General features: G+C 42.7%; 1 protein-coding gene across 4 annotated transcripts in view; it reads left to right on the forward strand.

Moving 5' to 3' along the window:
* Positions 1 to 17,681, forward strand: part of ATP10B (ATPase phospholipid transporting 10B (putative)) — a 348,489-nt gene that overhangs the window by 276,271 nt on the left and 54,537 nt on the right. For all 4 annotated transcript variants that reach the window (XM_085001864.1, XM_021076903.2, XM_021076902.2 and 1 more), the window contains 4 exons: positions 8,276 to 8,467; positions 10,226 to 10,826; positions 13,133 to 13,242; positions 15,134 to 15,260. In XM_085001864.1, the coding sequence (XP_084857990.1) occupies positions 8,276 to 8,467; positions 10,226 to 10,826; positions 13,133 to 13,242; positions 15,134 to 15,260 (1,030 nt within the window). The remainder of the gene's footprint in view (positions 1 to 8,275; positions 8,468 to 10,225; positions 10,827 to 13,132; positions 13,243 to 15,133; positions 15,261 to 17,681) is intronic.

Here is a 17,681-nt window from a genome sequence, read left to right on the forward strand (position 1 = left end):
TGATACCATATTATATTTGTCTTTCATTTATTTCGCTTAGTGTGATAATCTCTAGGTCCATCCATGTTGCTATAAATGGCATTATTTCATTCTTTTTAGGGCTGAGTAATATTCCATTGTATATAAGTACCATATCTTCTTTATCCATTACTGTATTAATGGACATTTAGGTTGTTTCCATGTCTTGGCTATTGTAAATAGTGCTGCTAAGAACATTGGAATGTGTGCATCTTTTCAAATTAGAGTTTTCTTTGGATATATGCTTAGGAGTGGAATTTCTGGATGATATGATATGGCAACTCTATTTTTAGTTTTTAGAGGAACTTCCATATTGTTCTCCATAGTGGTTGTACAATCTACACTCCCATCAACAACATAGAAGTGTTCCCTTTTCTCCACATCCTCTCTAGCATTTGTTATTTATAAAGTTTTTAATGATGTCCATTCTGACCTGTGTGAGGTTGCACTTTATTTTAGTTTGATTTCCACTTCTCTATTAATTAGTGATGTTGAGCATTTTTCATGTGCTTTTTGGCTAACTGTATGTCTTCTTTGGAGAAATATTTATTTAGGTCTACTGGCCATTTTGGGGGGGTTACTTGTTTTTTGTTATTGAGTTGGATGAGCTGCTTTTATATTTTGGAAATTAAGCCCATGTTGGTTACATCATTTGCAAATATTTTCTCCCAGTCTTTAGGCTGTCTTTTTGTTGTTTATGGTTTCCTCTGCTCTGCAAAAACTTGTAAGTTTGATTAGGTCCCATTTGTTTATTTTTGCTTTTATTTCTTTTGGGAGAATGATCTAAGAAAACATTGCTACAATTTATGTCAGAGAATGTTTTACTTATATTCTCTCATAGGACTTTTATGGTGTAATGCCTTTTTTATTTGTTTAATATTTATTTTTATTTTATTTTATTTTATTTTTTTAGGGCTGCACTCACGGCATATGGAAGTTCCCAGCTAGGGTCAAATTGGAGCTGTAGCGCCAGCCTACACCCAGCCACAGCAATGTGGGATCCAAGCCTCATCTGTGACCTATACCACAGCTCATGGCAATGCCATATCCCCAACCCAGTGAGCGAGGCCAGGGATCAAACCTGCATCCTCATGGATACTAGTCAGATTCATTTCCACTGCACCACAGTGGGAACTCCTGTCATGTCTTTTATTTAAGTCATTTTGTCATTTTGAGTTTATTTTTGTAGATGTTGTGAGGGAGTGTTCCAACTTCATTGATTTACATGCAGCTGTCCAGCTTTCCCAGCACTACTCTCTGAAGAGACTGCCTTTTCTCCATTGTATATTCTTAACTCCTTTGTCAATGATTAATTGACCATTGGTATGTGGGTTTATTTCTAGGCTCTCTTTTCTGTTCCATTTATCTATATATCTGTTTTTTCTCCAAAACCATGCTATTTTGGTTACTGTAGCTTTGTGGTATTGTATGAAGTCTGGGTGGTTGGTGATGCCTCCAGTTTTGTTCTTTTTCCTCATGATTATTTTGGCAATTCTAGGTCTTTTGTGGTTCTACATATATTTTAGGATTCTTTGTTCTAGTTCTGTGAAAAATGTCAAGGGTAATATGATAGGTATTGTGGCCATTTTAACAATATTAATTCTTCCAATCTGAGAGCAGGGGATATCATTCCATTTCTTTGTATCATCTTCAATTTCCTTTATCAATGTTTTACCATTCCCAAAATATCATTTTTCCACCACCTTGGTCAGGTGTATTGCTACATATTTTTAAAGCAATTTTAAAAGGGATTTTTTTTTTACTTTACTTTCTCTTCCTGATATTCCATTTAGTGTAAAAAAAAAAGGCAACAAATTTCTATGTGTTAATCTTGTATCATGCTACCTTGCTGAACTTATCAGGTCCAGGAGTTTTTTTGGTTTTTTGTTGTTATTGTTATTTTTGTTTGTTTGCTTGCATTTTTTTAGGGTTGCATCTGTGGCATATGGAGGTTCCCAATCTAGGGATTGAATTGGAGCTGCAGCTGCCAGCCTACACCACAGCTGTAGCAATGCAGCATCTGAGCCACATCTGTGACCTACACCACAAGTGAAGGCAATGCCAGATCAGAAACCCACTGAATAGGGCCAGGGATCAAACCTGCAGCTTCATGAATACCAGTTGAATTAATTACCACTGAACCATAATGGTAACTCCTAGTTCTAGTAGTTTTTGTATGAAGTCTTCGGGGTTTTCTATATATAATATTGTATCATCTGCATATAATGACAATTTTACCTCTTCCCTTCCCATTTGGATACTTTCTATTTCTCTTTCTTGTCTGATTGCTGTGTCTAGGACTTCTAATACTATTTTGAATAGAAGTGGTGAAAATGGGCATCCTTGTCTTATTCCAGATTTTATCAGGAAGTCTTTCAGCTTTTTTTCACCAATTTGATAAGAGTTTTTACAATGAATGGATGTTATGGGAAGCTCTCTTCTTGCTAGGCCCCTGAGTTTTTTTCCTTGACGCTTCTGTCCCACTGGCCCATTGAAAAACTTACCTTAACAATTGATGCACTTCTTCTTAGGCAAATATTTACTAACATTTGCCTCTTCCCACTCTTAAGAAAACTCAATATTATCAAGGCCACAAGTTCAGCAAGTGCAAAAAAAAAAAAAAAAATCGCTGCCCAAAGTAGCGTCAGCTCCCCAGCAACTGTGAAAGTTTGTTTCCACAATAGTGATACAACTTCATGGCTAAGTATTCAAAAGGAACCACAGGGCAAATGGAAGAGAGTAAGCCTCCTTCCTGCTTCTGTTCCCCCATATCTCAGAGACAACCATTATTCACATTTTCCTAGGTCCTCCCCAGAGGTGCTATATCTATATAGAAGCATGGGCAAGTAAGGTACACACAGAGGCACATCCTTTCCCACAAACAGAAGCATACCATACACACTGTTTTGGACTTTGGATTTTTTAACCTATAAATCTTAAGTAATATTTCACATATGTAGACACACAGACAGAAATTCAGTGGAGAGCTGTCTCATCCTTCATCCCCTTTTTAATAGTTGTTAGAATTTGTTGCATGGTTGAGCCATCATCTGTTGATACATGTAAGTTTTTCTGTAGGGAATATGTGCATTTTTAAAATTTTGATTGATGCTTTTGAAGTGGTAGTACCAGTTAAGACACTCAGCAATAGCAAACAGAAGGGACTGCTTCCTTCCACTTCTGCCAGGTCTATGTATTCTCAGTATCTATGTTTCTCTGGAATAGCCTTTCATTTGTTGTCAGTCAGTCAGTCAACAAATACTAAACAAGCATCCACAGTGTGGCAAGTACCATTCTAGACACTGGGGGATATAAAGTCTAGTGGGGCACTGTTCATGATTTGAGGCACTTACGTGCACTGAAGGGGCAAGAAGAACCCCAGTTATTATATAACACTGTTCTTGGTGCTGGGATATATGGGTGCAGAAGTGCCGTAGGAGCCCAGAAGAAATGCGCTATATCAAACTAGGCATCAAAGTGGCTTCATGGAAGGGTTAGCATGGGGGCTGATTTGAGACAAAATTACAGGTTAACCAGAGCAAAAAGAAGGACCATCTAGCAGGGAGAGTAGAGGTTGTTTTAGTGGAGACATTCTGCACAAGTACATGAAGACTTGCGGTTCCAAGGAGCAGCTAGAATAAGAAGCACAGCTCAGAGAGAGGTGAAGGAGAAGATGGAGGCATAGGAGGAACAAAGCCACATAGTTTGCTTCTAGGCTCATCACTAGGATTCCTGTTAATTTCCACCACTGGCTCTATGGGTTCCCAGAGGGACAATCTGCTGTTCCCCATCCATGATTGTAACCAGTGTAACTCTGAGAAAGCTTTTACTAAAACTAGAAGAGAAGTATAGATTGGAACTTGGCCTGCTTCTCTCAGCCTTCAATATGGCCACTCCCTGGCCAGAAAGGAAGTGGGAATGACAGGTTGGGCACATAGCCTAGAGACTTGCTACTCAAACTGTGGTCTTTGCACTTGCAGCAGGAGCACTATTTGGGAGCCATAATAATGCATATGCTCAGGCCCCACTCCAGACCCACTGAATCAGCATCTCATTTAATCAAGACACCTGGCTGATTTGTGTACATGTTCAAGTTTGGGAAGTGCTGGCATTGTGTTGAAGGGTTTGGATTTTGGTGTCATACAAAACTGGATTCAAGATCCATCTCTTGTGCTGATTTGGAGACTTAAACAAGTTACTTATCTTCAACAAGCCTCATCTGCCTCATAAATAAAATGGGAGAATGATAGTAGCTACTTCGATGCTGTTATTATGACTACATGATGTGCATGGAAGCACTTAGCAAAGCTCTTGCCTTTGTTCTCAGTTGTCAATAGATATAATCAAATGATAATAAGAGAATCCTTTAGGGTGTGGTGTGAGGTCAGAGATCACCTTCCTCAAAGAGGGTTTTCTGAGCTTTAGGTGTCTTCAATAGAAAGAAATCCAACCTGTTGGGCAACTGGCTGCTACAAAACTCTGCTCTAAACAAATGGTGGCCCCTAAATTTCTAGTTATTTTCCTTTAGAGAAATACACTAGCCAAAGGGCCTGGAGGTGGGTGGGGGAACTGCTTTCTCTCTAAGTGTCCCACATGCCAAGTTCCTAAATGTTAATGAACCAGACAGGAAACCAATGGACTTGGACGAAGGGAACCAGGAGGAGCTTGCCCTGTAGAAACAAGTCTGCGGCCTGGATAAAGCTTCCCTGACATCTGCTGCCGACACCTGCAGGCTGGGCCCACTGCCAATCCCAGAGAGAAGTAGGCCCTTTGCAGAACTGTTGCTTTTTGTTTTGTGGGTTTGTTTTTTTTTTTTTTTTTAATGCATTGCTATATGATTGCTTGGAAATATACCAAGGAAGAGTTTGAACAAAGAGAGGCCATGAGTTAATCAGTGGCGAGGTAGCGTGTTGTCCTAGTTAGGAGTCAGTCAATGAAGATTCAAGTGCCTGCAGGCTGCCAGGCACCGGGGACACATCGCAGTCTCTACCCTCATGGCACTTAGAGACGAGAGAGTAAATGGACATGCAATAAATAACCATTAAATCATGTTAACTGTGTCACCGTTTGGAAATACATAATGCATAGCTTAGAGCAAAGCAGTGTGCTGTCAGAGGCTGGAGTCAGGTGGTGTGAAAGCTGACCTAGTTCTGACCCGGATTCAGTGTGCACTCTTGAGGAGTTCACCTCCCTCCTCCCTGGCCCTTGGTTTTATTGTCAGGAACGTAGGGGATTTGGCTTTTATGACCTCCAAGCTTGTTCCCAAGTCTGGGTATCTGTGGTAAGGGTTAAAAACATGTCATTCATGTACCACTGCCCCCACCATCACCACCAAAGAAAAGCGAATCTATTTTTTGAAAAAGATCCACATAATCTCTTTTATAATCTCATGGACTATCTGCTGAGCCCTCAGGATTAGATATACAAACCTGTCAGTTGTATTTGGGATGCCAGGCACTAAAGATGCCAGCTGTCAGCAAGTATCAAAGGTCACTTTCTTCTCACAGGGATGCTTGCCTGGCATGGGGGTTAAGAGCACAAATTCTAAAGTCAGACTCTCTTGCATCAACTTACTGTGACCTTGGGCAAGACACCTAATCTTCCTGGGCAGCAGTTTCCTCATGTGAAATGCAGAGTAACTGGGAGGATAAGAGTGCTCAGCAGATAATGTGGTGAGAGGCATGCACTGAGCTCCATGGATGTACCTAGAACATAAGAAACACTCCATGAATAGGAACTAGCATTAATGTTATGAGAAGTTGCCTCAGAGTTCCTTGAGTGGTGTCAATAAAATGATAACAGGTACTGGAGGGATCCTGGAATCTGGTTAAGGGAGTTGCATGGGAGCATTAATAAAGGGACACAGCTACCTTACCATGGCCACAGAAAGGAAGATCCTAGACTCGAATCAAATGATCTGATATTCAATTCTGGCTTTCCACCACTCATGGAGTGACATTGGTCAAGTCAGACCATCTCTATATGCTTCAGTTAAGTTGGAATTGGAGTTCCCATCATGGTGCGGTGGTTAACGAATCTGACTAGAAACCATGAGGTTGCGGGTTCGATCCCTGGCCTTGCTCAGTGTGTTAAGGATCCGGCGTTGCCGTGAGCTTTGGTGTAGGTCAGAGACGTGGCTCGGATCCCACATTGCTGTGGCTCTAGTGTGGGCCGGTGGCTACAACTCTGATTAGACCCCTAGCCTGGGAACTCCATGTGCCGTGGGAATGGCCCTAGAAAAGGCAATAAGACAAAAACAAAAACAAAAAAGTTGGAATTAGTTGCATGTCAATTTGGGACTGTGAGATGCTGGTGAGGTCAGCTAAATGACCTTGGAAAGGTAGGACTGGCCTCATCAGTGTGATGAGTTCCTGCTCAGACAACTGTACCCAAAGGCAGAGAGGATGGATGGTGCCTGCTCCTTCCCAAGCTTCATGAAACGAGGGACACTGTGTGGCATGAATGGCTCACCATGCCTTATTAGAAGGCAAGGAAATGAAGGGCAGACATGGTATAGTTTTACTAGTCGCTTCTTTTTAATAAATGGGGTTTTTCCTGGATGCTGTCCTCTTATGATAGGATGAAGACTGCACTCTAAGACTTATGTGCTCCATCGCAGTCCAATCCACTTCCCTTGATTTCCCTGTGCTGTTGGAAAACCCAGCTCTCAACCCTGCAGCCATCCAGCATCTCCACACCTGTCTGGGCCTCCTCTCCCATGGCTCTCATCTATGGCAACAGCCCCCAGGGAGGAGAGACTCTGACTTCTGGAGTCACTGCAGTTGGTAGTCAAAACACGGTCTGCAGGCTCTTTCCTCACAAGATTTCTTTAAATCCTGACTTAGGTTCTTGATTGTAAAACTTGCTAGGTCATTGGCCCTCAGTCTTTACCTTGCACGAATCAATCAAGCTGCCCCTGGTCCATCTTTTTCAATCACTGACACTCTTTCTTCTAAACCTTAAATAATCTGTGAAGTCTGAACATTGATAGAAAGTTTTATATAGAAACTTCTTTGCAGAATGGTTTTTGTCCTCTCTACAAAGAGCCGGTGTTTATTGAACATCTGCTTCAAACAAAGCAATATTGAGACTCCAGAAAACACAACTTCATGAAAAGGCAGAGGATCTTAGTTTATCTCTAGAGAGATTAAATATGCACATAGAATTTTTGAATTTAAAATGTAGGTCAATATGTAGTTGAATTCTAGGGGGATGGGAGAATTGGCAACTCCTACAAAGACATGAAAAATCGGAAACCCATGAGTCAGATTCAGCCCGCAGATTTTTAAAAAAAGAAACCAAAAAAAAAAAAAAAAAGTTCTCACATCATCTCTACTTTATCTTGAAAAATCCAGAGTTTGGTCAAAAGGCACTCACCATGGAACATTTCCCTAGCAGGGAAGTTGCCACCTTCTGGATGAGACAGGACTTGCCAGGTCTTACTGCCCTGCCACAGTGTCCCCATCCTTACCTTGGCTGACTTCCTTTATTTACCTTAGCTGCCTGACCCCTGTGGACATCCCGAGTGTAAGAACCTGCTATTGTGGCTCAAAGAACTCACTGTGGGCTGGATAAGGTATCATGGATACATGGGAGTTTTCATGGTTATTGAAATCTAAGTTGGATTTTGGTAGACAGGAGAGGAGTTTTCAAACAGGACACAATCAGAGGCACAAAAGGGCATTGTACACCAAGTGAGGCAGCAAACAGACCATCTGACAGAGCCAAGGGTCCATGGTGCAAAGTGGTGGGAATAAGGAGTAGAAACTGGGAGAGAATTTGGATGCCAGACTCAATCAACCATGCTAACAACGAACATCCCCTGAAGGTTTTTTAAGCTCAAAAAAAAAAAAAAAAAAAAAAAAAAAAAAAAACCTTGAGGAAAATTGTGCTTTAGGAAGAAGTGTGGGTGATACATCTGAAGGGTTAGAAAGAAAGGGGGTAAAAGGCAGCAACCCCACTTTAGAGGCTGATGCAGAAATCCAGAATGGAGGGATAGTGGATCTGAGCCTGGAGGGATTAGAATTACTAAGAATGAGGGATAAAGGTTGAGGGGACACTGGGGGAAGAACTACCAGAGCCTATAATTGATGAACCAGGAAACAAGTAAGACTCTGCAGTGACCATGTCTGTGGGAGGGAGTGCAGGACCAGAGAGGGCTAAATCAGCCTTTCCCAGGCATGGAAGAATTTGCTGGAAGAGGCCTTCTTCCTCAGCCCCTTCAGGAAAGACCCTGACCCAGGCCTTTCTCTCCTAGGAAAAAGATGTGACTCCAGATAAGCATCTCCTGACCAAGGTGCAAGATGCAGCTCTGTGGCTGGAGGACTTGTCAGACACCAGACCCTCCAAGCCTTCCCTCTCCACCACCTCCTCCATTGCTGACTTCTTCCTTGCCTTAACCATCTGCAATTCCGTCATGGTCTCCACAACCACCGAGCCCCGGCAGAGGGTAAGGACAGTGATGGTGGGGTGGGATGGATGTGTAGAGGGGTAGAGGCAAAAGGGGAAGACCTGCACAGGGGGGACAAGATACTTTGGTCCTAGGCCCAGTGTCGCCATTTAACCACTGTGAGAACTCAAACAGACCTCTTATCCTTTCTGGGCCTCAGTGTCCTCATTTTTTAAATAAAATGGAAAAAAATTACATACAAGCTCTCTGGGTAGCTTTCACATTTTGTGTCTGTCTTCAGGGTAGATGTTAAAAGTTAATATTTACTAAGCACTTGCTATGTGCCTCCTCTCCATGCCAAACATGTCACCTGCATTATCATTTAATCCTCACAGCCCAACAACCCTATAAGATAATGTCCTTGGATTTAATAAGTGACAAAACAGTGGTTCAAAGAGCTTGAGTAACTTAAGGAATGATATATGGTTAATACATGGCAGAAACATCTGTACAGTTCTCTAATAATATCATGGTATACAGGTATCTGCTTTCTAATGGGGGTTTTAAAAAATAATTAACACCAAGTGTGAAGGTCTGCCAGTTTGGACTTAACACAGCTGGATGGCCATTTATAGAAGGTTATACTCTGAATTATTTTTCAGTACTGGAGATAGATTTATCTTCAGTTATTTGCAAACTCTCATCCAAGCTCTGTTATAAGTGAGTAATAAAAATAAATGGATGTTAAAACTTGTGGCCACAATATTAAGAAAAAGAGGGTTCAAGACTTGTAGCTGCCAAGAGGGAAGGGACAGGAATGGCATGGACTAGGAATTTGGATTAGTAGATGCAAACTATTACATTTAGAATAGATAAGCAATGGAGTCCTACCATATAGAACAGGGAACTATATTTATCAACCTCCTGGGATAGACCATGATGAAAAAAAATACTAAAAAAAGAATGTGTGTGTGTATGTGTCTGTATGACTGAGTCACTTCACTGCACAGCAAAAATTGGCACAATATTGTAAATCAACTATACTTTAATAAAATATATAAAATAAAAAAGACAAAGAGGGTTCACCCAGGTACCAAACCAGAACCTCCCATTATTACACGCCGATTCTAAACTACCCTGAAAATTTGGCAAGTTATCAGAAGTCTTTAGGGAGTTTTTGGAGGCAGGAAGTGTTATCTGAGAAATTCACCCTATTTTCAAGTGAGAAAGAATTACCATTTGGGGAAGAACAGCATCCAGTTCTCAACTTTGAAGTTAATGGAGGGGCTTTAGCTGGCAGGTATTTTGAGATCCCAGTCTGTGGAGTGAGACAGACCCAGATCCGAGTCTCAGCTCTGCTACTTACACACTGGCTGATCACAACCAATTTAAGTTCTTTATGCATCAGTTTCCCCTCATCCAGAAATTGGGAAAATGATAGTATCCCCTAGAGTTGCTGGGAGGATGAAGTAAGATGCTATATGCAAAAACAAAGCAGACAAGGCAATGGAAAGGGTTCAGGGCATGGGTCTCCTACTTAGTCTGGCTTTTGTCTCCTTTACTTTGCTTTTCCAATGATCACAGTAGAATGGTCATAAGAGAGAGGAAAATGAGCATCACCAATCCCTAGAGTTCAGGGCTGGGAGGAAACCAATGGCCTCACTCCTTCATGTTAAGAGGTGGGAGGACTTGCCCATCATCAAGGAAGGATCACCTGAACCACTGATTGGCAGAATGATCTTGTTATTCTGCCATGAGGCAGCTTGATAATTTTCCCAACCTGAAGAGGAATGTTTTCTTTTCCTCTTTCACCGCCAGGTCACTATGCCACCCTCAACTAAGGCTCTGGGGACATCCCTGGAGAAGATCCAGCAGCTGTTCCACAGGCTGAAGCTTTCAAGTCTCAGCCAGTCATTCTCATCCACTGCACCCTCCGACACAGACCTGGGGGAGAGTTTTGGGGCCAACATGCCCACCAGGGACTCAGAAGAGAGAGATGATGAGTCTGTAGGTAGCGGTGGCTATTCCACCGACGGTGGCTACAGGAGCAGCACATGGGAGAAGGGTGACATTCTAGAGGTGGGGCCAGAGGCCTCCCTGGAGGAGGTGCTGCAGGCCCCAGCCCTCGGCCTGGCCAGCCCAGAGCTCTGTTATGAGGCCGAGAGCCCGGATGAGGCTGCCCTGGTGCACGCTGCCCATGCTTACAGCTTCACGCTGGTGTCCCGCACGCCTGAGCAGGTGACCGTGCGCTTGCCCCAAGGCACCTGCCTCACCTTTGATGTCCTCTGCACACTGGACTTTGACTCTGTCAGGAAGAGGATGTCTGTGGTGGTGAGGCACCCGCTGACTGGTGAGATCATCGTTTACACCAAGGGCGCCGACTGCGTCATCATGGACCTGCTGGAAGACCCCGCCCATGGTGAGTCCACCTGACCCAGAGTCCAGGAGAGGAGGGCTGATAAGGGGCTGGAGTTATATAGTGTCACTCTGTCTGGAGAGTCCCACCTGGAACGCAAAACCCACAACATGCTCTCAAAGCAGCTTCCTTAAAACCTGCTACATCTTCTCAACCTGGAGAGTTACACAGCTCATTATTAGCTTATTAAAGGCTTTAATAAGTCCTGTCATAGGGGAACCTCTTTAACTTTATCCCAGTTTCTAGTTTCCCAAACTCATTTAAATATAGACTCCCCATACAATTTTTTTTTTCACCAGGACATCCATTAATGAATCCTAGACATACTCTGGTCCTAACTCTTAGTTTTGGAGAGAAGCCAACTGAACCCAAAGAGGGAATTGGCTTAAGAGATGGGTCCAGCTAACTAACAGTAAATGCTACATGGAGGTATCGTGAATCCCAGTTCAGAGCTCTGTCCATGCCACCAAAATTCTGCATCAAGCTCAGTTCACTCTGTGAAGCCTCAGGTGGCCCTCTTTATCATCCCTTTCCTCAGCCTCCCCCAAATGGATTTTCATAAACTTGCTCCAAGCCAGAAAAATGTTCCAAAGTCCCTCTATATCAGTGTCCAATTTTGGAGCAACATGAATTAGTGTGCAGCCGTTTCCTGACAGCTAACAAGGAGAAGACAGTTATGAGGCTATGATTCTCCCAGGATAGTAGATTCCAGCCAAGCTTTAGAATTGCCTGGGCAGCCATGTGCCTCCTGTATTATCAGCTATGGATCAGAGCCAGGAGGTTCACAAGGATTGATGAGTGTTTAGAAAGGGAAGGGAGCTAATTAGGTCTCTTCATCCCCAGACTCTGGCAGACAAGTGAATTCAGTGTTGCTGAGTCAAGGGAGACACAGCATTCTATCCCTGGGCAACAGTAATCCAAGCTGCCTCCAGAGATGTTTCTTTATTTGTTCCTCAGCTGATTCCAAAATGGATTATAGATGTGGCCAATAAAAGATACATATACATTGTTACTGTAATATTTGAGAAGCAAAGCTGGGAAAAGGTAGGGAACAAAATAAATCAGGCTTAATGTATTTACAGTGTTGCAACATTCACTTTGACCCTGGTATTCCTGGTAGCCTGAGCAAAAAGGTACACTTAAAGGCACACAGGTAGAAGGTAAAATGTGTTTCATCTTAGGAGCTGATGTCTTTGAAAATAACACATTGTAGATGGTACTCAAAAAGACAAAGGTTAAAGGCACCAGGAAAACTGGGAGCACCTGAAAATGAGAAAATAATCTTTGAAGGGAATTTTATACTGCTTAAAAGCAGCCTTAGAATAGTATGCAGAAAAAAAATCAGAGCCTTGTTGAACTCTTATCTTACTGTTAAGAATTGTACTTTTAATTTTGCATTGTATGGAGGGATGGATGAGGTACACAAAATCTGTTTACTGCTCAAGGGCTTCTAAAGCTTTCATTCAAGCCCTGGTAAAGAAGGATTCCAAAGCTTTTTTCCAAGCTCAGCTTTATGATCAGTTGCCACTAATTGGTGATGTCTGGACATCTTGGGTAAAATAAGTGGTTGGTGATGGCATCAATCCTGCCCCGTAACTGCTACTCCAGGCTGAAAAAAAATCTTTTTATCTGGTACATAAATAGTACTGGGATTTCAATAGAAAAAGATAAATTTTTTCTAGGAGAAACTTATGTAGGACTTCAAAAGGGGGACTTGGAGTAACACAAAGTATTTTTCACACTAGATTTATAGAAAACCAAAAAATATTGTTTCTAAATCTAACTCAGCAAACTCAGTATGGTGAAGAACTTAGCAATGAGATTCAGGTCTGTAGCTGTCTTGGGAGAAAACTTGCTTTAAGGACTGAAGTAGATGGCAGAGAAGGGGATGGGTAGTACGTCTAAGATCTGACAGAAAGCTGGTCATCCAGGGCCAAACTAGCCACATGGAAAACTCCTTAGGTAACAACAAAGATTCATATTTATGGTCCCCTGATATATCAGGCCTTCAACCAGACCTGGAAGTCTCTATTATTTAAGTTTCCAATGATTCTGATCCAAACAGGTAATCGGAACAATACCTAAAACCACCTCCATCCCTTAAATGGTACTTCTTTCAGTCAGACTTTGGATGATCAGATGGAGCAAGCAATTTAAGGCCATGGAGATACCCTCTTTGGGGAGCACAGGAGAGCTCCTCTGCATTTCTGGGGTAAAGGGATTCCTCCTCTAAAGATTCCAGAGTGTTAGGAACAAGGATCCCTAAGCATTTGTACATGACCTCATGGGGGACAATGACTATTTGACAGTGACTGACACTGATGTGGAAAAGAAGGTGAGGAAAATCCGAGCCCGGACCCAGAAGCATCTAGACATGTATGCAAGAGATGGCCTTCGAACACTGTGCATTGCCAAGAAGGTAAGAAAAAATTCTGCACTTAGTGCCTGAAAGGCCTCAACTCTGCCTCTGTCTTTTTTATTTTTCTTTAGAAGATCTTCAGTGTTGGTCGTTTTAATATTTTTACAATTAGCTCTCCTGACCACAGAGACCCTCGACTGACAATTTTGCTGGGGTAGAAATATGAATGGCAAGTTTTCTTATCAATATGTTTTTATGGTTCCTTGCTTTCCATTGGCTATATAGTTGCTAACATATAACTCATAAAATCACTTGAATATGAAAGTCCCTTTGTGACACAGTGGCTTAAGGATGCTGCCTGCCACAACTGTGGCGCAAATTGGAACTGCAGCACAGTCTTGATCCCTGGTCCAGGAACTTCCATATGCTGTAGGTACACCCCCCAAAAAATAATAATAATAATTTCAACATTATAATTTCGCCTTCAAAGGATCCTCTTAACATTTTAATTATTTACCTAGATTTGTAATTTGAGAGATTTCATGGGATCACATGCAAATCTAGATTCCTGGTTTCTCTTGAAAATTTAGAGGATCTATCTAGAAAACCTGATCTCCATTCTTGAATAGGCACAAATAGCCAGAGCCATATGGCAGGTGACCCCTTTGCTAAAGGATGTATTCTGCTGTGTTCTGCAACTGGTCACAGTTCCTACTATCCCCAATTGCATTGCCCTTGGTCCAGTTATTGGCATACCTCATGCCATGTAGGTATTTGACTTTGCAGCCTCTATGGGAAAGGCAGGGAAGGAGCTATGAACCTCAGAGCTGATTTTAAGGTACCTAAAATCAGGTCAGGGAGATATGATTGGCATACATTTCAAGAAGGCTGGAAGTGATTTCTCCTCCATAAATCCCCAGAACGCTTCATCTCATTTACAGTGCCTAGTGCAACACAGAGTTTGAGAGCATCCAATTTAAAGCCACACCCACCCAGTACAAGTCCCAGTCTCACCACTTATCTGTGGTGTGACCTTGGGCAAATTTCTTCACCTCTCTGAGCTCCAGATGTTCCTCTCTATTAATGGTGCTATTGTCCCCTACTTCATACAGTTGTCAGGGAGATTAAGATAACACAGGTACAGTGCCTGAGACCATGATCAGCACGTACTACTCTATAAATTGTAATTATAGCCTTACCACCCTCTATTTTTCATTGAAATTACCTATTCCTATTTTGCCTCCTGTAATAAGACTGTTATTGCTTAAAAGCAAAAAGCCTACCTGTGCCCCCTTGGTCTTCTCTGTAGTACCATACACAGAGGAAAAATTTAAGAATATTTCATGCTAGGACAAAAGAATTATTCATTACTCTTATAAGAGACAGTGGGCATGAAGGCCAGCTGGCCATCATTCAGCAAACTGGTGTGTTCAAAGAATAGAAAGAAAGCTAAGTTCATTAGTGTCTCAGGGTCTTTGAACTTGCCCTTCCTCATGACTGATCCCATATGATTGAATCTCAGCCTACATGTCACTTGTCTAAGGAACCTGAAGGTCCACGTGAAATAGCTTCTCTTCCCACAGCTATCCCCTACTCATGTCGCCCTTTTTACTTTCCACTGAGAACTCCTTAAAATGATCCGTCCTTCTATTTACTTTGATAATATCTTTCACCCTCCATTAACGCATAACCCCAGACATGCAGGGCTCTTAGCTGCCTTGATCACAGCCATATCTACAGTGCCCAGAGCATCGCAGGGGCTCCAGAGAAGTTTGGTGATAACAAAACATGAGGATCAATCCTTCATTGATTGAAGCATTCAAAAAAAAAATCATTGAGAGGAGAGCCCATGTATTGTGCAGTGGGGCTCACACTGGCCATAGAGACCCAGCACATGGGAAAGTGGAACAGTTCACCCAGAGTTGTGGGTAAACCTATTCTTGTCTCCTAGGTCCTAAGTGAAGAGGACTTTCAGCGATGGGCCAGCTTCCGGCATGAGGCTGAGGCATCCCTCAACAACAGAGATGAGCTTCTCATGCAGACGGCACAGCATCTGGAAAATCAACTCACCTTACTTGGTAACTAAAAATAAGTTATCTTTGCACTTTTTAAAAGAAATGCTGCAAGCTGGAGAGGGAGTTCTTGCATTGGTTCTTATTTTTTTTTATTTTTTTTATTTTTTGTCTTTTTGCCATTTCTTGGGCCGCTCCCACGGCATATGGAGGTTCCCGGGCTAGGGGTCGAATTGGAGCTGCAGCTGCCAGCCTACGCCAGAGCCACAGCAATGCAGGACCCGAGCCGCGTCTGCGACCTACACCACAGCTCACGGCAACGCCGGAACCCTGACCCACTGAGCAAGGGCAGGGATCGAACCCTCAACCTCATGATTCCTAGTCGGATTCATTAACCACTGTGCCACAACGGGAACTCCTGGCATTGGTTCTAACATTGCTACTCATGTGTCTCAATTAGGAGCCTCCCTGGGGTGCCCTTCCAGACATTTGACACAAATAGGCTGTGCCAGCACCCAGCCCCAACTCCACACCCAGCTTCCTGCTGGATTAAGGCCTCATTGCTTCTCCTCCAACTATTTGCATGTTTATTGAGCACCTACCATGTCCAACTAGCATGCTAGGTATTGTGGTTACAAAGGGAACAAGAGCCACAGGCTCTGCCCTCCCAGAGCTCAGAAGCTAGCAAAGAAACATAAATGATCAAACAAGTAATTTCAGCAGAGTGTGATGAGGGCTGGGCTGGCAGATATACCTAGTGGGAAGGAAACACAAAGGAGAAGGTGCTAACCCAATATGGTGCCAGGAAGGGCACAGGGTATCTGGAACTGAGCAGAACAAAGGAGCTGGTCAAAGGGAGAGGGTGTTCCAGGAGACGGAAGGTCCTGGATGAAGGTGTGGAGGCAAGAAGTCCCAGGCTGACTGGGAACTCAGAGGTCTGCAGTGGCTGCACTGCATGCAGCTTGTGGAGAAAAGTCAGAAGGACCCAGGTTATTATGAAGGGCCATATGAATTATAAACTAAAAGTTTAGAGACAGGAAGGGAGTCAACGCAGGGACAGATCTGTGTTTTACAAAATTACTCTACTGGCTGCTGTGTAAAAGTTAGATGAATATGCTGGGGAAAGATGGAAAACACCAACTTAAAGACAGCACTGGGATCTCTGTTGAAGGAACAGCATTGCCAAGGGAGAAGGGGGAGGCTTTACCTATCATGGTGAATGAATCTCACAGATCAGTAGCAAGATCTAGGAAAGGCAGTGCTTGAAGAGCATGCGTGCACTGGCTACATGATGAAAGCCTTCTTTCATCTTGGGAGGCCATGGTGACCAGAGGATAAAGCCATCTTTTGTCCCTGTGGAGAGCTTGCCAGGGAAGCACCCCCAAATCCCTCTGAGCCATCATTCCTCCACTGGGTAAATCACACTCTGCCAAGCTCTCAGCCAGGCAGGGATGAAGGGGGGGAAACCCAAGGTCATTGTAAGAAAACAGTAATACTTATTTTTTTTTACAGTTTTATTTTATTTTTATTTTTTATTACTCAGTGAATTTATTACATTTACAGTTTTACAATGATCATCACAATCCAGTTTTATAGAATTTCAATCCCACAAAGCCAGCATATCCCCCCACCCCCTGAAGTGTCTCCTTTGGAAACCATAAGTTTCTCAAAGTCTGTGAGTCAGTATCTGTTCTGCAAAGTTCATTCTGTCCTTTTTTCAGATTCCACATATTAGTGAAAGCATTTGATATCGGTGCCTCATTGTATGACTGACTTCACTTAGCATGGTAATTTCTAGGTCCATCCAGGTTGCTAAAAATGCCAGTATTTCATTTCTTTTAATGGCAGAGTCATATTCCATTGTGTATATGTACCACTTCTTCCTGAGCCACTCCACTGTCAATGGACATTTAGGTTGTTTCCATGTCTTGGCTATTGAAAATAGTGCTTCAGTGAACATTGGATACATGCGTCTTATCAAGTCATGGTTTTCTCTGGGTAGATGCCCAGGAGTGGGATTGCTGGATCAAATGGTAGTTCTATTTTTAGTTTTCTGAGGCATCTCCATATTGTTTTCCACAGTGGTTGCACCAATTTACAATCCCACCAACAGTGTAATAGGGTTCCTTTTTCTCCACACCCTCTCCAGCACTTATTGTTTGTAGACTTTTGGATGATGGCCATTCTGGCTGGTGTAAGATGGTACCTCATTGTGGTTTTGATTTGCATTTCTCTAATATTGAGAGATGTTGAACATCTTTTCATGTGTTTTTTGGCCATCTGCATGTCTTCTTTGGAGAACTGTCTGTTTAGATCTTCTGCCCATTTTTTGATGGGATTGTTTGTTTTTTCGGTATGGAGCTGTAGGAGGTGTTTATATTTTGGAGATTAATCCCTTCTCAGTTGATTCGTTTGCAGATTTTCTCCCATTCTGTGGGTTGTCTTTTTGTGTTGTTTAGGGTTTCCTTTGCTGTGCAGAAACTTTTT

The sequence above is a fragment of the Sus scrofa genome, chromosome 16 (genome assembly GCF_054392235.1).
Source record: "Sus scrofa isolate SSC_HxYL_T2T_F1_AM1 chromosome 16, Sscrofa_HxYL_maternal_Yorkshire_Landrace_v2.0, whole genome shotgun sequence".
Taxonomy (NCBI): domain Eukaryota; kingdom Metazoa; phylum Chordata; class Mammalia; order Artiodactyla; family Suidae; genus Sus; species Sus scrofa.